Source organism: Marmota marmota, unplaced genomic scaffold (assembly GCF_001458135.2).
Source record: "Marmota marmota marmota unplaced genomic scaffold, marMar, whole genome shotgun sequence".
Lineage (NCBI taxonomy): Eukaryota > Metazoa > Chordata > Mammalia > Rodentia > Sciuridae > Marmota > Marmota marmota.
The window spans coordinates 11572775-11597901 of NW_026000240.1; the positions used below are offsets into that span (position 1 = coordinate 11572775).

General features: G+C 38.1%; 1 protein-coding gene across 1 annotated transcript in view; it reads right to left on the reverse strand.

The window, feature by feature from the left end:
- Positions 1–8128: 8128 nt before the first annotated feature.
- Gpr149 (G protein-coupled receptor 149) overlaps positions 8129–25127 on the reverse strand; it is a 70655-nt gene continuing 53656 nt past the window's right edge. The window contains exon 4 of the mRNA XM_015487294.2: positions 8129–11590. Within this exon, the coding sequence (XP_015342780.1) occupies positions 11018–11590 (573 nt within the window). The 3' untranslated portion in view covers positions 8129–11017. The remainder of the gene's footprint in view (positions 11591–25127) is intronic.

Sequence of the window (25127 nt, forward strand, 5' to 3'; positions counted from 1 at the left end):
GGCCTCCCCCGCGGCCCCCCGCCGTAGCCCCCGCCAGATTTCCAGTTCTGATGGGAGTCATAGCTCATTGTCCCGGCGGGCCGCAACGGGTAAAGAGCCGCAACCGCTGGAAATGGCGTCCAGTCCCGGAAGCGGATGTGCGTCCACTTCCGTTCTTGCGCCGGCGGGTGGGGGGGCGGGCCGCTGGCGTCACAGGCAGGCGTTTCCGGTGAGGCCAGGCAGCCGCTGGCTGGTCCACGTGGTACCTGCATGAAGTGATTGTGTTGGAGTCCTGCGTGGGTTCTGGAGACTACTTGTTATCGTCTGAGTTTAATCAGTAATTTATGTTATAGATTGTAGGTATAAGATGTTGATAAGCAGAGTAAGTAAGATCAGATAAAGTAGGATAATAGAAATGGGCACTACAAGGTGAGCAAACTTCCCTGGTAATAAGTTAGAAGTGAGCATAGAACAGACCTTCATCAGGCAGGAATGGGCCCAGTTATGGGAAGATGCCTCAAGAAGCACTCTAAGTCCGAATTCAAATCAAAAGAGAGTTTTATTTACTTGGCCAGGGATTGTCACTCACTGCAGAGACAAGCTCTGTGGGAGGACAGCAGCTTTCTGGTCCATCGAAGGAGAATATAAGCACAAGAACCACAACTCAGTGACTTGCTTATTGTCATGTAAGCTAGCCAATCATAGACTTAATTACTAAATTAAAACATTAATAAGTGGGACCTGTGGGCTCTAGGCAGGAATGGAATTTACCAATCAGCAAGTGAGAAACTGATGTGACTCCATTTTTTAAAATAAATAAATAACAGCAGCTTCTACCTCAAGGCCTGTCCTAAGGAAGAGGGCGTGACCCTTACCTTGGAAAAACCCACAGAGCACTCTTAAGCACATACCCACCCTGCTAAGTTGTTTGTCTGTAAATAACAGGAGAGGTCTGCAGCACCAGGTGTCCCTGACTCAGTTAGGCTAGGTGAGGACCCATAGCAATCCTCCTAGCAACCTCCAATCAGCATGAGACAGGGAAAATACCTGGAATGCCAGATGACCCCCAAGTAGTTTATGGTGGTTGATATGTTGGGAAACCATGTAGTTTAGCATGCCTCTTGGCCTAAACCAATCAGTTCAAATGAATCCCCCTATTGTACTAACCAATCACACCTACCCAACTTGTTCCCGCCATTGAATGTGCTAATCAATGTTAAGAGTTGTTGTTTGATTTTCCCGCGGTATGGAATGATTTGCTGTGTGATGTTGTGACTCATAGAGTATTCCCCCCAAACCTATAAAATCTCACTGAACAAAGGACCAGGACTCACTCCCTGGTACCGCTGCATCAAGAATGGTTGTGAGTCCAGGCTCAAGCTTGCAATAAAGACTCTTGTGTGATTGCATTGGATTCGGCTCCTGGAGGTCTATTGGGGGTCCCACGAATCTGGCATAACACAAGCAAGCGATAAAACAGAAGCAAAAAAAAAAAAAGCATTAGCTTTGCAGTTCAGTTGACCACAGTCCTGGGTTCAAGCAGGTGTTAGACAGTCACATCCTGAATTTGGGTCAGGGTTGGTTAGGGGGGGGGGGGGTGAGAATCTACTTCAAAGTCACGTAGACCAACAAGGGCATTCAAACCCAGGACATAGCTCACTAGGACCACCTCTGCATCCTGAGTAGGGTACAATTTGTGGGGTACAAAGTACAGAAAGATAACTTTTTTATAAGAAAATAGCTTTCATTTCAGTTTCTCAGAAACAGCTCTTTTAACAGTTTTTAAAATAAAGAATGCAGCAAAATGGAGTCTTAGGCCTGTCTATGACAGTTCTTGCTTTATAATTGTCTTATCTCATTTATCAAAATCTTATATCTATAATCTATATCTTTTGTTAATCTATAACCTATAACTTACACTCTTATTGATTGTATTTATCAGATCACACTACAACATCCAGGTAATGGTGTAATCACTTAACCATAAGACATAGGATGTAAGCCCCAGGAAACAAGATCTAAAACACGATAAGGTTTAGATAAGTAGGCCAGTGGTTGTAGATAAGTACAGGCTAACAGGCTAACATGGTATGAATAAGGTTAAGTCAATGTAGACATAGTAACCCCTCTATGAACTTGTTATGTAAGCGTTTTTTAAGATTAATTAATTTTTAATTAATTAAAAATTAAATTAATTAAAATTTTAAAAATTGTTTGTCTGTACTTCATGTGCTTGCCCACCAATGTACCCGAACCCAGGATGTATGCCCACAAATGTGGTCAAACCCAGCATGTGGTTGTCTGTTTTTATTTTGCTAACTGCTTTCTTAGCCCCTGTATTCGGCTTGCTTGCAACTTGCAGAGTCCATAGGATGTGGTTTTCTTCCTTAAATACTCTGGCCACAGACAGCATGAGGTTGTTCTCCCTTAGGGTCCATTGGACTCTGTGAGGGACAGTCTTTGGCCAGATAATAAAAATTCTTAAATTGGCTTTTAATTTGGACTTCAGAGTGTTTTCTGAGCAGGCACCCCATAACAGTCTTGAGTTTGTTTCCAACATCAGTTCAAGCAGAAGAACCTGTGATTCAGTGCGTAGTACTAAAAGTGAAGAAATGAGTTCATCATCTGTCACGAACAGCCTGGACCGCATTTACGTATGTAATTAATTTTATGCTTCATCAAAGCACTATCTTTATTTGCCACCTTTTTCCAGTAGTCTAAGAGCAGCATGTGTACCCACCTGCAGTGCATGGCACCTGGGAACGTAAATGAACAACACTTTTAAGATCTGGACACTCACTTGAAATCATATACTATCAACCAGGACACTGGGGATTGGTACAAACTATTCTGGACTGATAGATTGGCTCACACAGGCTTTCTGCTTACTGGAGAATATCCAGTTCATTCATAAGTCTAACTGATCCACAAGTGCTGGAGATACCCACTGAACAAGGCAAGTGTGATGAGCTTTCATTTCTTAGTGATGAGTGGGAGGTATGGGCAGAAACCATTGTGCTATGAACTAAAGGGAAATGCTGTAGGCCATCCAGAAGGCCAGATCACTCTGCTCAGTACTGAAGCTACCTTGAATAGATGATATTTGAGTTCCTGAAGTCTTATCTATCCCCAAACTGAGTCTCAAAAGAATTAAAGAGAGCTCAGTTGTTGTAAATCCCTTGGCTAAGAAAGGAACCAGAAAAGACCAGAGTCTCCTTGTTGTAGAGCTGAGATTTTCTGAGAAACAGGCAGCTTGAAGACAACCCCTTCTTCAAACCCTGAATCTTATGATCAATTCAGAAAGATTTCAGACCTGCTACTCAGAGTATTAGGAATGAGTTTATTGAAGGAATAGGGGAAGAGGACACTTAAGGAAAATAGTGGATACTCTCAGAAAGGAGGACAGCATGCCTCTCCTGCACTCCAGTTTTACTGGGAATCTCAGAGAAGTTTCCAGAGAGTCCTGCCCAGGCCCACCTTTTGGCTTTTGGCTGATAGCAGCATGATATCAGGTTGTCAAGTACCCACTGCCATGGCAACTCTAGGTCATCTTGGCCCATGCTGACCCGTTTTAATTGGAGTCTTAACCTACATTCTTACATATTATATTATTGGGAAAAATTATCCCCAGCTTCCTGAGTTTCAGGATCTGGTCACAAGAGTCTCCTGGGTTTCTCCCATTGGCGTTGGGGCTGCATTTTCTCCTGAAGATTAGTTTGCTGAGGAATGTGACCTGTCCTGTCTACTTAGGCCAGACCAGGCTGCAGGTAAAGTGCTTCTTGGAAAAGAAAGCATGTGGGGATCAGCACAATGTTTTATAGGATTATTGTCTTAATCTCATGTTCCCATATTTGCATCTGTCTGTCCCCAAACATCACTAGAGGCTAGCAGTCAATACTGCCTAAGTATAAAACTATCATAGCTCCCATCTATCCTGTGGACCCTTTTATCCTCCCTAAAATTATTCATTTTCCCTAAAGTGTCCTGTCCTTCTTCCCTTTCCCCTCCCTTATCAGACAGGAAAAAGTTGGCCCACTTTATGCATGTTTTCACTTTCATGGTTCAGTTACCTGTGGTCAACTATAGTCTAAAAATATCAAAATAGAAAATTCCAGATAAACAGTTCTTGAGTTTTAAATTGTATGATAGTCTTACCAAAATGCTGGAATCTCTTACTGTTCTACTCTGTCCTGCTGGGAATATGAGTCACCCCTGTGATGTATCCACATAGTGTAGGCTGCCGGCCCTGTACTTAGTTAATTGATCCAGCGTGGTGGTATTGGAGTGCTTGTGTTCATGTAACCTTTTGTTTTGTTTTGTTTTTTACTTAATAATGGCCCCCAAAGTGTAAGAGTAGTGCTTCTGGCACTTCAGATGTGCCAAAAAAGAAGCCATAAATGAAAAGATGAAAGTTCTCAGCTTAATCAGAGAAGGGAAAAAAATCTTGTTGAGGTTGCTGAGCTATATGGTAAGAACAAATCCGTCTCTAAAATTGTGAAGAAGGAAAAAGAAACTCATGCTAATTTTGCTGTTGCACCTCATACTACAAAAATTACAGCCACAGTGCAGGATATGTGCTTAGTTAAGATGGAAAAGTGGTTGCGTTTTAGGTGAAGGACATGCACAGAAAACATGTTCCTGTTGATAGCAACAGGTTGCACCCAAAAGCACCGCGTCTGGCTTCAGCTGACAATGTGGGAGTGTTTCATCTCAACATCATTAGAAAGGTAAGTTCAGAACAATGAGATAGTCTAAGAGGGGAAAGAAAGAGAAAAGAGATACCACATTCATATCACTTTTATTACAGTATATTTCATAATTATTTTATTAGTAATTAATGTTAATAACTTAATTACCTAATTTATGAATTAAATGTTATCATAAATATGTTTGGATAGGTAAAACATTCTTTATCTTGACATGGTGACATTTGGGTCTGATATTTATGAAGGTCTAGGAGTAGGTTTATTGTTCCCTTTGGAAGATAAAACCCTTATTTGACCCCTGCCTCCACTTGGAGATAAGGATGATGGGAAGACATGGTGATGAATGTGACCCTAGCTCTGTATAGATTATAAAAGTATGGATATTTGTGAGGAAGGGAAAAGGGGGAAAAAGGGAGAAAATGTTTCTGTGTCACATCAGGAAGAATATGGAAAAAACTTTTAAAATAAATTAGTAGATTCCCATGTTCAATTTTGGAACAAACTGGACATTTTAATTACCTTGAAAATGAATTTGTAGAGAACAGCTCTTCCTAACTATAACTGGTACAGTAAAATCATAACTAACTTAAAATCAGCTGGGCAAAGAAATTGACCGATTTAAAAAGTATTACTATGGTTTTTACTAATTTGTTCTCCAAGTTCCCTTCTTGCTAGGCAAAAAGGGAATAGTGGGAACCTCTTAAAATTGCTAGCTAATGTTTGTCGATTTCTTCAAACCAATCTTTTTGTTGTCATTACTGTTTTTTGTTTTTTTTTGTTTTTTTTTGTACTGGGGACCAAACCCAGGGGCACCTTACCACTGAACTACATTCCCAGCCTTTTTATTTTCCATTTTGAGACATGGTCTTGCTAAGTTGCTGAGGGCCTCCCTAAGTTGCTGAGACTGGCTTTGAACTTGCAGTCCTCTGCCTCAGCCTCTTGAGCTGTGGGATTACAGGTATGTGCTACTGTACCCAGCCTCTTTAGACAGTCTTGTTTCAGGTAATTTTGAAGTTCCACTTCCTATTAGGCTTTTTTCTCTCTGTTCCCTTTCTCTAAGAAGGGGCATGATTGAGATGTCTGGCATCCCTGGCCCTGTCATTGACTGCTCTTCTGAGGCTGCTGGTTTGATCTGGTTCTTTGGCCTGTGCTCATTAATGAAGTTTCTACTAATGCACTCATACCCATCATTGCCTGGTGGTTGGCCCTGGCTAATTTAGTCTTGCTTCAGGAGTTGTGTCCTGGGCCCCCTGCAGTGGGCTTTCCCTTCCAGTTGGTTCACTGGCAGGTAGTCCACCTGAGACTTTCAGCTTCTGGCTCACTTTGCTTCATCTCAGCAATCTGTCTGGCAAAAACACTAGCTAGATCATCACCTGCCTCCTCATCTCTTGAGCAGTAGTAAGCAGCTTCTGCATCTCTTCTAAGCTACGTGTGTGGGGAGGAAGGTTCTAAAGTGCAGTTACAAGTTTTTGTGTTTTTTTTTTGTACAGTGAGCCACCTGAAAATTCGGTGTAAAAACAATCATTATGTTTATGTAGTTTATGCATCAGGAATTTGGACAAGGCAGAGAAGAGAGTTTTTCCTTGCTGCAAGACAGGTGGTATCTCTTTTGGAAGGCTTGCTAGTTTGCATCTAGAATCATTTGGAGTCATCTTCCCTGGAATATCTGCTGGTGCCTGCAGGCTTTGGCTGGAGCTTGGTTGGCTGTGGGCTGGGAGGCCTCCTTGTAGACCCTCCCTTGGCTTCCCTGTGTGACCTCCTTTGAGCCTTGCAGCATGAGAGCTGGGTTCTAAGAGCAGGTGTCACAGAGCAAGGAGGAAATGTTTGGCATTAACTAACGTCAGAAGTCACACAGCATTTTACTAGTTGAGACGGTTACAGATGTCCATCTGGGACCACATCTGGAATAAGACCCAAGGTCCATACCTAGTCTACAGGGCGCTACTGACCTGCCTTTCCCTTCCTCACCAGTCTGCCTCCACCTTCCAGAACTCTCTCCCTCTCTCACTTATCTATATTTGTGTTGACCTCCTGGATGGTTCCACAGCATCCACAAGCACCCTCCTGCTTCCAGAAACTTGTGGCTCTCTTTGCTGGGCTAGGATTTCCCAAGAGAATCATAGTATGTATCCTATTTTGAGTCTCTTATTCATGAACCTTTCCTGACTGAATTATTAGAAAATGCACTCAGTATTTTCCTTTACTCTAATTTTTTTTCCTCAGCACTTACTACCTGATTCTGCTTTTAGTTGGTCTCCTTGGTACTTAACACATGCATGCATGCTCACATGCATACACACATACACATTCACTACTCATGATGGTTTTATATCCAAATAAATCCATCAGAAATTGAGTGTATCCTAAGCTGAAAATGTGTTTGATGCTCCTAACTTGCCAAACGTCATAGCTTAGCAACACAACCCTCCAAGTCCCGTTGTCTGCCTGAGGATCCTGAGGCTAACTGGGCACTCCAGCACAGTGATGCCTCCCAGCTTCTCAAGAGATTAACCTACCATGTTTCACTAGCCTGGAGAAAGGTCAGAAAATTAGAAGTATAGTTTCTGCTGAATGTGTATGGATTTTGCATATTTTTCATAAAGTCAAAATTTTTAAATGGGATCACTATATGTTGGTACCATTTATATATGTATATATGTAATGTGTAGTAAAGAACCTGATCTTATCCAGAGAGATGTAGTCTCTAATGCCCTGCAATGTCATGCTTGATCAGGCTATCTTTGAGGGCCTTGGCCCAGACAGACAGTAATGATGTGATTGATAGTGGGGGCTTTGGGCAACTTTTTGCTGGCTTGACCTTCAAAGGGGCTGGAAACTAGCATCAGTCTGGTGAGCAGTCCATCATGCTTACCTCTGCCCCTACTGTGATGAAGCCCATTAAAGACACTGGACTCAGTTTCAGATGGCTTTCCTGGTTGGCAGTATTCTGCATATGTTGTCGCACACTGATGCCAGGGAAGTATTGCTGTCCATGACACCACAGGAAAAGTGTAACACAGATTCCACACTTAGTTTTCCTGGATTCTGCTCTATAAAACTTCTAACCTTGGCAGATTTCAATTTGTAATCTTTTGCCCATAATAAACCATAACCATGAATGTAGTTTCCCATGAGTTCTATGACTCCATCAAGTGAATATTCAAACAGAACCCTGTGAACTTGCAGTTGTGTCAAGAGGGAGGCAGGCTTATGTGGTCTGTGTTCAACAACTGCGGTTCCTCGACTCACAGAATATGTATATTTATGTATGTATTTTGTTTTTCTTCCCAGTTACAATTCCAAGTAACTAGAATAATTTGTAATGTGTACTAGTCATCTATTGTAGTGAAGAAATGAATGGAATTAATGGAAAAGTACAGAAATTAAGAGGAAATCTGTGAAATCCAACCCTGTAGGATCATGTTAAGAAAGCCTCCAAGAGATGCATAACCAAGTTCTCCTTTATTATATTCTGAGAAATTCTGTCTTCAGAATGAGTTGCCTCTGACAGTCACTACTTTTGGAAGTTTGGAAGATTATGTGTTTTTATTATTCAAGAGGTGTAGGAATTATGTTTGCAGTTGGTAATGTCGCCACCAGATGGTGACATTTTTATTAGGTAGCAAGTTGTTTTTATCCTCAGATACATCAATTTATGGAGAAAAGAGATAAGCTATCCAAAGTACTTCCTAATAAGAGCAACTATGTGATCATATTTTACAAGAGTAAGAGATCGGAATATATCTATCACAAGATATCAGTAAGGGTAGTTCCTGTGCCAGGAACACGTTTTGATCATTAGAATCACTCTAAGGAGTAAACAAGCCTGAGCAGACTGTGTAGTGAACTTCCCTCTCCACTGTCCATGTGGGTCTGGAGGAGCCACATGTGCTTGTTCACAGATCTGCCTGGTCTTTCTTGCAGACCCAGCCGCTGTTGGTTTAGGGGTCGAGGTGTCACAGCTTAGCCTTATGCTGTGATGAGCAGGTTTCTTTGGGCTACATCATCCCAGTACTACTGCAGTACAGCAGAATTTTGAAATGTGCCTCTTGTGTCGTTCAGTACCAAGGGCCGTTCAGGGTATATCCTAGTGGGTTTCGTTTTATCAGTCCCCAGCTGTGTTCTTCTCCAGTGAAAAGAACGTGGAAGACAGCAGGGAAGTGGGTGCTGTCTTCTAGCCCAGTTCCTCTGCTCTTCTGACCTGATTTCTATAGTCTTTCCATTCATTGTGCCCAGTTAAAAGGGGTTTGTTTGCATTCTTTACTGTCTCTTCAGTTTTATTATGATCCTGTTTCTAATTTCCTTGTTGCCCAAAACTGCATTTTTAAGTAGCAGTATCATATACCTCTTCTTTAGAAAATGATATGTCTACATTTATCAGTCTGTCTTTTAAGCATTATTGGAATATTCCATTAACCTTTATTTTTAAAAGACATTTGATGTTAATGATTGATAACATTAGACTGATTTGACATTTGTCATTGTGTTAAAATTTGAGGTATGCCTTATTTAAGACTTGATTGCAAACATTACTAATGGCATTGCATTTGCTTCCCAAATTTAGATAACGAGATATTGAGTAGTTATGTAAAACATGGAGAAAGTCCACTGAGATCATCATTTTGAAAATTATTTTTTCTTGGTGGCAAAAAATGCCTTCTGAAAATGAAGTCATCTGAAAGCCCATTTGAATCAGTTTGGGATTTCAGTTTGGTATAATTAAATCACCAAAACAAGCTGTTCCAGGGAACAATTCACTCAATCTATAAGTTAATAAATGAGGTGTAAGTGAGGTGGGCCACAAAAATGTCATTTCAGTAATTTTGGGAAGTAAGTATTTAAGTGACATATTTAATATCTGCATACAGAAGAGAAGAATAAAGCAGTTTGAGGAAAAATCACTTCATAATGTTTGAAATATACATCATAATAAACTGACAAAGGAGATTTTGCAACTTAATGTATTTTGAAATTAATCTTGAAAAGTCTACCTTACAGTCATTTAATAGAGCATATTTTGAATCATTTCTTTGGGAGAACATATCTTTGGGGAAGAAAGAAAACAGTGCTTCAACTTAAAGTAATATTTGAAATAAAACTGTGCTTCAAGAATGTCTAAGTAATTCACCCAACTTGCACCTTAGGGACACTTTGTTTTAGACTTAGAGGGTTTCCCTCTACTTTATCCTGCACCTCTTAGGACTTAATCTGGAAGTTTTCCCAAAAAAATTCCATTCAAATAAACCAGACAGTTCAGGATGAAGTGTACAATTACAGCCTTGTTGAAGCTTGGATCTTAAAAATTCAGGTAGTGGGGTCTTGTCCCAAGGAAGGTGCTGTTGGGAGGAAAGGGTGACTCTGTAGGGTCTGGTGGAGGTCTTTGGGTGGTTGGGACATGCCCTTGAAGGGGAGTGTGGGATGGGTCCTTCCTCTGTCCCTTGCGCCCTGGCTCACCCTGACCTGAGTGGCTTTGCCACATGCTGCTACCATGATGTGCTGCCCAGCACATCTTTAAATACAATTGGGCCAACCAGTCATGGACTGGAGTCCCTGAAATTGTGAGCCAAATAGACCTTTTCTCTCTGTAAGTTGATTATGTCAGGTATGTATTATAGTAAAGGAAAGCTAACACAAACTTTTACAATAATATTTGAATTAGAGACTACTTTGAATTACACCTGTAACATACGACATAGTAGTTTTATAGGCTAGCTGTTACATTTGAGAGAGAGAGAAAAATAAGAACCAGCATTTATAGAAATGAAAGAAACAACTATTTATAAACTAGAGACATTCGTATTTCCAAGATGGAAGCTAATTTGCTTTTAAACACAAGAATGTATTTCCTAGACACAGGTGTAAAGATAACACAGTAATTGGAATAAGCTTGCTTTGCTAACCACATTTAGGCAAGGCTCTTCAAATATAACTTGAAGTTTTGCTACATTGCTTCCATTGTCAAAATGCCTCTTTCCCCCTTTCTGTGAAGGCCAACACTGGGTGTAGAAACATGTGCGTGGGATCAGTATATGCACATGACAAACACAGGCAAACACATTAGTAAACTAGGCCAGGATTTGACTTAGAAAAGATTTTTTTAGAAATCAGATAAGACAGGAAATCATTTAATTACCACAGTGTGTGATCTTAGGTAGCACATAAGATGCACTCAGTGTCTGCACTGGTTCCAGTTCCTCACACTGAGCATAATCAACTAGTAGAGCAGTGAAGCTCACACCCACGGGAGATGGCAGGACCTCAGCCCTGGAAGGAGGGCTGGTGTGCAGTGTATGGTGGCAAGGTCCCCTCTGCCTGTTAGAGAAGGCCCATTGCTAAGTCCCCTTGCCTTCCTCCTCCCTCTTCCTGTAAGCTTGATTGAGCAGCTGGATTTCCTCCTGGTAGCCCTCCCTTTCCTGGTGCTGCCTCTTGCTGTTCTGTCTGTGAGCTTCCACAGTGTCTGGAATGGAGATGTTGATGTCTCCGTCGGGATTGCTGGTGGGTAAAAAAAGGGAGTAGGAAGCCGACTCCCCTAGATCACATGAAACAAATCTGTTCTCTTTCCGTGAGTAGCGCAGCGACGGGGATCTGACTTGGGTGGAGGACTGGCTGATGTTGCTGATGATTGACACAGTGTCCAGGGCCTCCTCATTGTCGCAAATTTCAAGAACCTCGAGGTGTATTTTCACACTGGTGTCCGCAAATGTGGAGTGAGACTCCTCTGAGTTTGGTTCATGGCCAACGCTTTTAGATCGATAGACTTCTATTTTCTTAGAGGCCGGGGTTATTTTTTGCCCTTCTGCGCTTACCTCATATGTAGAAAGAGAGAGGGTTTTCCCCGTAGGTGCCTGGAGAGACACCGTACCCTGGAATGCACACAAGGGAATGGCGAGCCCACCACCGGCACGCTGCGGACAGAAACAACATGTTGTTATGGAAAATGAGTATCTGAGAGTGGCATATTTACAAATTCATTTTATGCATCAGAATAGTAAAATTTTTCTCTTTCAGAACCATTTCCCTAGAAACTGTTTATAGATATAAGAATCATGTCACAAAAGTACCAAGCTCAGTGTCTCCAAGTTCAAATACAGCCCCTAAATGAGCACAGTCAGGAACCTTTCTTTGAAGATAAGAAGCATATTTCCACAGTTGAAGGCAAAATGAATGTACTGATGGGAAGGAATAGACGTTTCTAAGCGAAGAAGTTTGGCATAAAATTGAATGCATATTTACAATATGGAGTTGCTTTTATATGTTTGTTACATATTCATTTACATCTAAAAGTTTGCATAGGTTGAAAGAAATGCCAACTGCATTATCAGCCTGTACTTTTTTTCTAATTAGTATGCCTGAGAGAATGATAATTGTACAATGGTGACTCAATTAAGTACAAAAGCTATTTCAACTTTTTGGTTTGAACATTCCTAAGAGGAACTAAATGTCATCAGAACTATGCTGCAGTGGCTTTCTTTCCAGAGAAACCACAGTCATTAAAGTAACCCAACAATGGAAAACCCCTCTACATCACTGCAAAATCTTTCATAGAAGTTTAAACCTTCTCTATTATACTTTGTATATTGTTATTTTTCAAACCATACTCACCACTGAGATATGCTTAAGAAAGGAGAAGAAAATTAATTCTTGTGAAAGTCTGTGCTTCATATTGCTAATTCATCCCTTTATACTTTCAACTGACCCTTTTTTCCTGCATGTTAATTAGTCTCACAAGCAGATGGCAATATGCAAAATTTCCCTGTGCAATGGTTCTCAAAACCGAGTCCCTAGACCATCATCATCACCATCATCTGATAACTTGTAAGAAATGCAAGTGTTAAAGCTGAATGCTAGACTTCCTAAATTAAGGCACTCTGAACACAGGGTCTAGCAGTCTGTTTTAACAAGCCCTCTGGGTGATGCGGTTCCCTAGTAAAGTTTGAGATACATTGCTCTAACTACAGAAATGTCACAGTTCAGTAAAAGAACGGTGTGTTGGTCTGACATTCTATACATGTGCTTACTACCCCAAAGGCCTGGATTTACCTAACTGTTTCTGTCTACCAGGGGAATTGATAGGTAGCTACTGGTGTTTTACCTATTTGGGATGGCCAGCCTTCCCAATTTCCCTAGGACTGTTATAGCATTGAAATTTCTGCATTTCCAGAAATCCCTCAGTCTTTGGCAAATTGTTGTTGGGCGGTGGAGAGTGGGAGCTTGGTTACCTGTTTTCCATGGACATTTTGTATCTAGACCCAAGAAGAGTGACCAGAGGAAGCACAGGATCAGGTCCCACTTTTGGAGAGCAGCTTGGGTTCTCTTCTGTTCAGAGAAGTCTGTATGACAAAGTGTACCACAAACTTCTTGGGTGCTTTTACACTGTGCTCCTTCAGTGAATTTCGGGACTACGAAGAATGCATTCTGGTATGTGTATGGCATGTCTCCAGATTTTCCTAGTTACTCCCTGTGGAGAAGTTTTGAATTCCATTTATCCATAAATGGACCTGGGAACCTGATTTCAGCGCCTTGTACTCCAAGGGGCCAAAAACTTTAACAGCATATTCTATAAAGTTCAGTTTGGCCTTCTGCCGAGGCCGAGGACTTCATCAGCTCCACTGAATGATGTGGCTGAAGCTGGAAACAACACTGAGTTTCACAACTGTACATAGTGGTGTTTGGTGGCAGCTTTTGGCAAAGAGAAAATGGCCTCCATGTTTATTAATCTATTCATTGAACATTTGCTAATTGTTATATGCCAGAATCTTAGCAAGCATTGGGAGTGCAGAGATCCCACAGATGGTTGAACAAGTAAGACATGTCAAGATAAAACATTTTTAGCTTTAGGTGTAGTAACTGAGTTACAAACCAAGTTCTATGGGATCCAAAGAATGATTACCTCTGATGGAGAGATTAAATGTAGGGGTGGCACTTGAAATTGACCTTAAGAATTAAAAGATTTGTAGTTTTAAAAGCCAGCCAGCCAGCTAGCCTGCCTGCCTGCCTGCCTATCTGCTTCCTTCCAATACAAAATGTAACAGGATATTGAGCCATTTTAGCTTATTTACATACATGTTACACTTCTGGCTGATTATGAAGAAGAATTTACAGCATCACATTGTGAAGCTAGTTTACATATATCCTTTTAAATGACATAAACATCAGTGTTACCGTCCTTAGTATCAGACTTTACAGGCCTTGATTTCTGAGTGACATCTCATAAGTTGAAGGACTATCCTAAAAAATGTCCCAAAACACTTTTGTTATCAAAGACAGAAACTACTGTATTATTTTTTAAATCAAACTTGAATGAAACATTACTCAATCAGAAAATCCAACTGTCATGTAGTAAAACTTATAAATACAGCTTTCTTTCTTTATTCTGAGAGTAAATCTGAAAACTGAACTCCCTTACATGACACTTGGTTATGAGAAAAAAAAATCTACCTCAGTGCTTCATAAATAATTTCTAACATTTTTTACATGATGTGATACATTATGTAAACAAAGTGCTATGGACTATACTAGCTTAAGACAAAAATATGCTACAGAAACTTAGTTACTAGGCAGTCCTCAGTGGTTTAGACATGTCTGTCTAGGGAGAATTTTCACTAGATCATTTACCATGTAATCACTTACCATGTTCTTATGTGTACCAACTTGCACCACCGATAAGCCATTAATATAAACCAAATGATATGATGAATTTCTGTGCATCTGATTTTATATTTCCACATAATGCACTTTGCAATAACTCCCCCAAGATAACCTTCCCTTCAAAGGAATAAACCAACCTCACTAAGGTAGCAAATGACAGCTCATTAAAATTGGCATTTCAGAATTGCATAGAGCCAGGGTTTGGTTAAGTATAAAGCCTGATTTTCCTGAAATGACACACAAAGACCTAAGTTATTAAAATCATTCTGAAGCATTCTCAATCAAATGGATGGTCTCCATTTAAAAGACATAGGGGCAAGAACACAAAGACGACAGCAAAACAACAGCCTGGTTAAAAATGTGCAAAAAACTTTCATAGATAACTTCTCTAAAGAAGATCTACAAATGGCCAAGAAGCATAGAGAAAATGCTCAACATCACTTCTTACTAGGAAAATGCAAATGAAGACTGCAGTGTGATACCACATGGCACCTGTTGGTCTGACTGTTATTTTAAAAAATAAACAATAAATGAGGAGGATGTGTAGAAATTGAAACTCTTGCACACTGTTGATAGGAATGTAAAATGTGGTAATTGCTACAGAAAACAGAATATAAGTTCCTCAAAAAGTTGAAAATTGGAATTATTGCATGATCTGGCAATTCCACTTCTGGGAATATACTGAAAAAGAATTTAAAATGGTCTTAAAGGGATATATGCACACTGATGTTCATGGCTACATTATCTGCAATAGCTAATGTGGGAGCCATCTAAGTGTCCACTTGTTGATGGGTGGTTAAGGAAAATATGATATATACATATAATGGGATATAATTCAGGATTAGAAAGGAAATTCTGCCATATATTACAACATGGATGAACCTCAAAGACTATACTAAGTGAAATAAGCCTATCGTGGGAAAATAAATACTGTATGATTCCAGTTCTATGAGGTAATTAGAATAGTCAAAATGTAAAGACAGGAAGTAAAATAATAGATTCTAGGGACTGGGGAGAAAGAGTAATGGCAGAAGAGGCAGGGGGTAATTGTTTAATGCACATAGAGTTTTAGTTTCACTAAATGAACAGAGTACTAGAGATAGATGGTGATGGTCATGGCATTGTTATATAAATATACTTAGTACCACGGAACTATACATTTAAAATTGATTAAGATAGTAAATTTTACGTGTATTTTACCACAATTCAAAAATTAGGGGGAAAATTAGAGACAGATTATATAGAAACAGATATGAGCATCCATTTATACTATTAATCCAAAATTGGCAACTTAATTTCAGCAAAACAGTATTACCTGTCATTTTAAGCCAATTTATTAATTACAATCATGCTGGGGTGTAAATATTTAATGTATAAATTTGCTTTGGTTATAGAGTTCATAAACAGTTACTCCATGTGATTCATGCCGCAATATACCCATGCTGAGTTATTATGAAAATATTGGAGAAAAAGTTCCTTAACCTGGATAGATCAAGGGATAAGAAAATCCAGGAAACTTCCTATGTCATGACTCAGTTTTTACAGATAAGTAGAAATATCTGATATAAATGCTTTTGTGTAACATTCTTCTAGAGGTCCTAGCTGGGCAAAAATCAAGAAAAAGAAATAAGGAGCATAAATGTTGAGTAGAAAAAGACAAGAATATCTTACAGACGAAATAATTTACAGATGAAAATATTGTAGAAAATTCTAGAGAAGCAAATCCAAAAAAGAACTCATTAGGGAGTTTAGTAAGGTGACTGAGTGCTAGATAAATAAACATAGCTTTTGCCAACAAAAAGCATATTTTAAGTTGGTCCTATTCAGAAATAACAAAGCTATAAAAGTGTGTGACACTTTATGAAGAAAACACTACAATAATGAGAAATCCAGAAGAAATAAGAAACAATGTTTTCTCATCAGAAAACTATATTTAGATACAAAAATTTGATTAAAATAAATTTTAATCAAAAATCCCAAAGAAATTTTATTTTGGAACTTAAAAAATTCTGCTTAAGAATTATTTGCTGGAATAAATATGCTTGCAAATAACCAAGAAAATTGGAAGCAGACTAATGAGGTGGACTTCCAAATAGAAAATGAAGTTATAGTAGCTAATAGAGGGTGTTAATGGCAAGATTTGATAAATATGTAAAAGAGGCTAGACAGTCAGGAAGCTAGTTTAGTATATAATGAAAACGGCAATTCAACATATGTGGGGTAATTGTCCTTTAAACAACAAACCCCAAAATCAAAATAAATAGGAGAAGGATTCAAATGAACTTTTTACATGTCATCGGCTGTACATTACAAAATTAGATCCCTTTTCATTTCACGTGAACATTTTTAAAAATTGTTAATTCTTTTAAAAGCCTAGGTCAATGAAAACTTTTCAGATCTAGACTGAAAACTGGGAGTCATTAAGTAAAAGATCGACAGATTTGATTGCCAAAAAAGAACAAAAATTGAATTTCCCCTGTAGAATATATAGTATAAACAAAGGCAGAAGGGCCACCGGGAAGATACCTGTAGCCTAGGTAAGAGAGCATTTACTAGTTAAAATATAGAGTTACTCTGAATCAATGATAAATCTCCAGCAGGAAAGTGGAAAGGGAAATTAAGCGTAAGTTTAAAGAAAGAACAAAACATGGCAAATACACAAAAAGATTATCAATTTCACCAACAATAAAAAGCAAGTAGAAACAATGAATCATCTTAATTTCTCAGATTGCCCTCCATGAAAAACAAAACAACAACGACAACAACAACAAAAAAAACTCAGAAGAAATAAAAAGATTGATGTTATCTTTAGGGTACATTTTTGACCATATTTGACTGCAAAACAAAACTACATATACTTACCAGCAATCTTATTTTTGTGAGTCTGTTCCACCAAATGTCAGCACATGGTAGTGTTTATTTCAGCACTTTTGTAAGCCCCTGGTCAGAAACAACCTAAGTATCCATGGTTTGGGAAATAATTTAATACATTGTGGTAGAGTTATATACTGGGAACTCTGCTGAATGAATGAGGTAAGGCTGTACAGGCTGCATGGGTAAAACCACTTCCATACAATTTACATTGTAAAAGCCAACTGCAAATCTATATTATAGTTTTCTTGTAGAAAAATACCCACCAGAAATCAAGCCAGAAAATTATTCACGTATAGGAATAAAGTAGATACACAGTACATCTATACAATAGGCCTAGAAAATTTTTTGAAAGACTACCAGACAATTGTTTTCAACATTACTTTATGATTTTTTTCATCTCTTAAATTGTATCATTTTTTCTTTGTTACTGTGTTTATTATTTCAGTTATGGAAATGTATTGGGTAGTGGAGGAGGCAGAGACTCTTACTCATGATAGTGTCAGCCCCAGGCCTCCAGAGCTGGATTCTGAACTGCATTTGGAGTTTGCTTTCTTATTAGGTTAGGAAACAGAAGATACTCTGGATGGAAGGTATGTCTCAAAATCTTGCCCTCATGGTTCGGTTGATTGGAATAAGAGTCCAAGTTGGGGTATATAGCTAATTTCTTATTCACATTTTAAAGAATAGAAAATGCCACTAAAATAGTTGAATTATCACAATCTATTAAAATAATCTTCTAGCTCTAGTTAGACAAAAAGTTACAGCATTCTCAGAGCGCCAGAGTCTATAATAAGTCAGAATCTCCTCCCTAATTTTACTGGAAAAACTGTTTTATAAATATTCAAGTTCAGTGTCCGTCATTATAAATGTAAGAGTTCTGCCTGGGGAAAAATAGAGAAGGAACATGAATCACAACCATAGTGCCCTGCTGTCCACGGATCTGCAACTCATTCAGAAGTTCAAGAACAATTTTGAAAAGACACAACCGCAAATGGCAATAAAGCTTTATGAGAAAATGAACATTAATTGTGTGAAGTAAGAGATAATACAAAAACCTACCAATACTGGCTTAATTTATCTTTACACTGGTGCAGAGCTGAATAGTGTCCCCCCAAAATTTGTGTCTACCCACCTCTGTGAATGTGAACTTTTTTGAAAATAGGGTTTTTGCAGGTGCAATGAAATTGAGATGAAGTCATTGAATTCAAATGGGCCCTCACACAGCTATTGGTATCCTTAGGAGAAGAGGAAAATTTGGACACACACACACACACACACACACACAGAAGTTGGCCATTCGAGGATGCAGATAGTGGTTGGATTTATGTAACCACAAGCCAAAGAACACAAAGGATTACTGGGAGATACAGAGAAGCATGAAAGGGTCACCCCTAGGACCTCAGGAGAGTGCACAGCCCTGCTGACACCTGGATTTCAGATTTCTGGGCCTCCGAACACAGATTTCTATTATTTTACGCCACCCAAGTTTGTGGTGATTTGTCTAGCAAAAATGCAATACAATGTTTTATGCAAATAGGTACAAAAATTTATATGTAAATGACTTTATTTTGCAAAGTCCTACAACTGCCCACTTTTTCTTGGAGACAGGCTATGTGGTTGCTTTTCTCCATTTCACAGAAAATATAATCTCCTCAAGGGAAAAGAACATTTCCAGTTGATCTTTATTTTCTCTGACATTTGTAACAGTACCTAGCACATAGCAGGCCCTCAAAAAATATTTGTTGAATGATTATAATTATGCATGAATAAATGCATCTGTAACATTGACCTTACATGATTTTTAGATTCCATATTTTAACTTTCTAAAGCACAAAAAAATAGGATCATTTTTTAAAATATTGCATTTACAACTTTATTTTTGTATTTTGACAGTCCTATGTAATATGTATTGGCAGTCATAAGTGCATCAGAATGTTATATTAGAATGTATTCTTTTTAAAAATAAAATATATAGAACTTAATTGCATGTGAAAATGTATTGCATGATAAAGAATGATAGATTCAGAGAACATAAAATGATTCATTTCATAGTCTCTGTTTTCTTTCCATCAAAAAGTCAATGAATTAGCATATGCTGTCAGAAATAATGATGATCCATTATCGCTGTAATCCTGAGTGGGTGGCAGGGAGCTTTTTTATTTGGAAATGAAAAGCAGTGTCTAAACCTCACAAATACTTCAGGAGGGGGAACATGCCATGTGAGCACATTAGCACAAATAATCTACTGTGTTATTTGACTCAGACTTACTGACCTTGGGTACATTGAATACTTTTTATTTCTTTGCTATACGCCTCTAGGTGAATTCAGGGTGAAATTACAATATAAAAAGAGTTGCTTTTAATTTCGCTCCTAACAAGGTGAAATATTCTGTTGATCTGAATCACTCAACTTCAGAAAGATATAATATAGCAGGTAACATCATACCCATTTTCAATGATCTGGGAGGTGGTCATGGGTTTTCTGCCCTGGAAAGGAGAACTGTATCATTAACTCATGAATAATCCAAGTGATTGGCAACGCAAATATAAATAAACTCATGTAGATGACCTATAGGTGATTTAGATGACTTTTAGTCTCTAAAAGTGTACAAACTGAGAAATTTAAATCAAGCAAGACCACCTGAAATGGTTTTGGGGAAAAGGGATAGAGACACTAAAAGGAAAAAAGTAGAGTGAGAACGTGGTGAGGAAAGGAAAAGCCAATGTTTAATCATTTGCTCTTTGGAGTTTTACTCAGTAAGTAAAATTATGTGGTTGCTGTCTTTCTATTTACTTATTTATTCAACTCCCAAAGTTTCTTTGGAGTATACTGTCATATTCATGTAAATATTTGGTAAACCCAAGTAAGAGCACACAAAAGCTACTCGAGGCAGGATAGGACAGCTTTGATCAAAGGCCACCACTGGCATGGAAAGGGCCAGGCATGTGAACACACTTCACCATTAGTTCTCCCAGGCCTTAGGCCCATAAATTAATCCTTTTCTTTATAATGATACAAAGCCTATAACTGATTTAAGATTGATATTCTCATAGAAAGTACTTATTGATACCGCTAAACACAAGCCACAGGTTGGACTTCTTGCTGAGCACCTCCACTCTCATAGTTAATATTCACATTAATCTTATGAGAGACATTGATTGTCACCATCACACACACAGATGATATAACTGAGTTGTAGGTGGTAAAACAAATCATTTCTTGGCAGAGTCAAATCTAAATCCAAAGTCACTTTCTCAGATCCTCTACTGTTAGCCATTATGCTATTTCAAGGTGTAGTGAAAATATGGGTGGCCTCTCACTCTCCCACTGCAGCTAGAAGCCTGAGATAAGATGGAAGACATACCACTCTCTAATTCCTGCAGTGTCTTGTGGATATAGGAGAGAGAAAGCATTTATTCACATTAGGATGTGAGGGCATATTCAGAGAAGAACCATAAGAAAATGGCCTCTAAAAGGTAGTTTTAATAGGCAGAAAAGTGAGACAAGCATGTTCTAGGCAATTGGAAGTTGGGAAAATCACATAGGAAGTGAAAAGTGGGTCAGGACAGGTTTGACTCAGGGATGAGAAGCTGAACATAGATGTGAATTTGTTTGTAACCCACAGACAAGGAAGAACCTCTGTTTCTTATTTCTATAATTGTGGAAACAAGTCAGATACACTACTACCAGGTGCTGCCCTAGGCACTTTGCATGTGAATCCTCATTTAATGTAATTGTAAGCATGGTAAAAGCATTTTCATTTTACAGATCAGAAGGTCAGGTGTGAAGAGGTAACTAACTTGCAGGGTTCCATAGGAAATTGAGGTTGAGTGGACTGGGGATATAGCTCAGTTAGTAGAGTGCTCGCCTCATATGCACAAGGCCTTGGGTTCAATCCCCAGCAAAATAAATAAATAAATAAAACACAGAAGGAAAGTGAGGTTGGAACTCTGATCTAAACTAAACTCAGATTCCAAAACCTTTCCAGTGTGCCTCTCGGGACGTAAGAAGACAACTGAGGATCCTGTGAGGGGTGGATTGGAGGAAGGACAGTGGGCTGGCAGGGGGAGCTATTAGAGATTTTAAAAATCTCATGTGCAGAGAAAGGATCTGGACTTCAGTACTGGAAGTAGAAGTGGCAAACCTGGTGAGGACTTGAAAGGCAGTAGAACTCTTGGGATTGTGGACTGTGGAGTCACGTGCACTGGGCATTAAACCCCATGGTCACTATCTCTGTAATCCTCAACTTTCTAAGCCTCAGCCATCTCATGTGCAGAACGTGAATGTTAAGCGAGTGAATGCACCTGCAACAGTAGTGGGACACCTCACACATAGCAAGTGCTCCAAAGACGTTAGTTGTTTTTGGAAGGTGAAGAGAGAGGAATCCAAGATGGCTTCCAGACTTCTTTCCCCATGCCTGGTACCAGTGGTTGAGATGAGGTGCTCAGGAAGAAGTAGGTAAGTCAATGCTATAAAACAATGTTTTATCTCCTGTTTAGCATGTTCCTTTTATTCTTAGGATCTAAATAAACCAAGTAAAAATCAGAGATTAGCAGAATGGATTGAAATCATGTCCAAACTATGTATCATTGTAATAATGAGTTGGTAGAATATAGAAGAGTAGGAACAGACATATTATGCAGAAATCAATCAAAGGAAACAAGAGTGTCCATATTAATATGAGAAAAAAAGAGACTTCAGAACAAAGAAAATTATCAGCAATTAGGAAGATTATCATGCAGTAGCAAAAGGATCAATGCACCAGGAAGACATAGTGATCCTAAATGTACATATAGTAGACAACAGGGCTGTAAAATAATAAGACAAGATGGTAGAACTGAAAGGAGAAAGAATCAAGCTTGCAATAAAAGAGACTTCGACACTCCCTGTGGACAACTGATAGACTACATGGATTGAAGATTAACACCATCCACCAGTATGATCTGATCACCATCTGTAGAAAATTTTATAAAAGAAAATTCCACCTAACAACAGCAGGATACACTGTATTTTCAAGTATTCTTGAAACATAAACTAATATAGACCATGTCTGGGCCATAGAACAAACCCAGATAAATTTAAAAGAAATTAAATTATACAGACTATTGTTCTCTGGTCATAATGGAATCATGGTAGTAAAAAATAGCAGAAAGATAACAGGTAAATCTTCAGACTCTTAGAAACTAAACAAAACACCTATAAATAACCCATGAGTCAAAGTGTAAGTCATGAGGGAAATTAAGAAATTCACTGAACTGAATTAAACACGTCAAAATTCATGCTAATGCAGTTCTGACAAGGAAATTTAAAGCATTCAATCCACATACTAGGAAAGAGAAATGGTCCCAAGTCAGTAATCTAAGCTCTTACCTCAATACATTGTTTAGAAAAAGGACAAAATATACCAAGCAAATATCAAGGAGGAAATATAAAGATAAGGGAAGAAATCAATGAAATTGTAAACAGAAAAACAACAGGGGAAAAAAATCCATGAAAAATAAAGTTGCTTTTTTTTTAACAGATTAATAAAATTCACAAACCTTTAGCAACATAGATTAAAAAAAAAAAAAAGGAAGACACAAATTTCCGGTATTAGGAATGAAACAGAAGAAGTCAACACAGAATCTGCAGACATTGAAAAGATAGGAAATATTATAAACAATGTTGTACATTTAAATTTGACAACTTAGATGAAATGGACTGATTCCTTTAAAAACACAAAAACTACCACAACGTTCACACTATGAAATAGGTAGTCTGAATTTCCTTATACCTATTAAGACCACAGCAATCATTATTTTAAAATGCCAAAAAAGAAGTATATTCAGGCCCAGGTAGTTTCACCAGAGAAATCTATCAAACATTTAGGGAAGGACTAATATAAATTCTGTAGTCTCTTGCAGAAAATAGAAAAAATACTTCTTCATCTATCTAATAAACCAAGGCTTGCCCTGATACCAAAACTACAAAAACAATAAAAAATAAATAAAACTACAGATTGATTTGATTTATGAATATAGATGTAAGCATCCTTAACAAGTACTAACAAATGGAATTCAGAAATCTATAAAAATAATTATACACCATGACCACATGGAGATTATTAAAAAATGCAAGGTGGGTTCAATACTCAAAACTTGATTGATGTGATCAATTAGTAGGCTAAATAAGAAAAATTACATGATCTTATCAATTGATGCAGAAAAGTATTTAGCAAGATCCAATATCCATTTGTGACAAAAACAAACTCAGAAAACTGGGCATAGAAAAATAACTTCCTCGCTTTTATAAAGACATCCATAAAACTCTAGAGCTAACGTTATATTTTATGTTGAAAGACTACAATCTTCCTAAGACCATATCAAGTCGAGGATGTAGGTGCTCATCGATTTTATTTAACACACTGCTGGGCGTTCCAGCCAGTGCAGAAAGTTAAGAAAAGGAAACGGGTTATACAACAGGAAAGGAAGAAAGAAAATTGTCACTATGTGGAGATGACATGATTAGTCTAGGTAGAAAATCCTGAGTAATCTACAAAATACTCTTAGAACTAATGATTAGACTACGCAGGATTGTAGGATACAAAGTATATGTACAAAATCATTGGTATTTATATGCACCAATAATGAACATGCGAACATAAACAGTTGAATATATGGCGCCATTTACAATTGCTGAAAAAAGTTACTTTGATGTCAATCATACAAAACACATATGTACTTACATATTGGAAACTACATGGCATTCTTAAATCAATGATATGAATAAAAGAAGACACCTATAGTGTTCATGAACTGGAAGATTCAACTAATAAAGATGCCAATTCTCTCCAAATCAAAACATAAGTTTGATGTAATTCCTATCAGAATACCAGCAAGACATTTTTGCAGATATTAGACAAGAGTCTTTTAAAATTTATATGGAAAGGCAAATTAACTAGCTAAAAATTACTCTTAAAAAGAATGAATATGGTGGTAGGAATCAGTGTTCCTGTTCCTAATTCCGATAAAGGTACAATAATCGACACTATGTTGTTGATAGAGGGCTAAACACACAGATCAGTGGGATGGAATGGAGAATCCAAATGTAGATTCACATACATACGCAGCTGATTTTCTACAAAGATAAAGAAACAATTTGGTGGAAGAAAAAGAGCCTTTCTTACAGACAGTGCTGGAGCAATTGGACATAAGTAGGGGAAAAATTAACCTATATCTATCTCATACTTTATTCAAAATTTACTGCTGAAGTCAACAAAATGTAAATATACAACTTCTGTTTTAAAATGTAGCAGAAAATCTTTGAGATCTAAGGCCGGGCAAAATGTTGTATTAGACTGGAAACCAAAATCATGATTCATAAAAGGAAACTCAATAAGTTGGACTTCATCAAAATTAAAGACTTGGGTTTTGTGTTAGAATTTGATGCAGTAATTCTGTGGTTGGACCTGAGATTCTGCACTTATTAAAAGCTCTCAGCTGATGATGCTAAGGCTGTGTTTCACATGCCAAACTTGAATATCAGGAGACAATAAAATGCTTGGCTCCTTACAGCTCCAAAATTACATGACTTCACAGATAAGTAGTTTTTGTTATTTTATAGTATAAGCAATGTACAGAAGTAAAAGAGAATTCAATTTCAATTTAGGGAATAATAGAAATCCCCTAAATGCCTGCTTTATAGCTAAATAGAATACAAAACAAAATCTTACCTTTTCAAATACCTTTAATATGTTCTAAAGCTTTTTTCAAATTTTTATGGCAAATGATGAACCTCTCTGATGAAAAACTGGTCAAGTGCAGCATGAAACCATTCTACACTGACCTTGTAGGCACAATACGCGCTGCCAAAACCATTCTACACTGACTGTATAAGCACAATAAGCGCTGCTGAAATGGATGTGTCATTTCATTCACTTT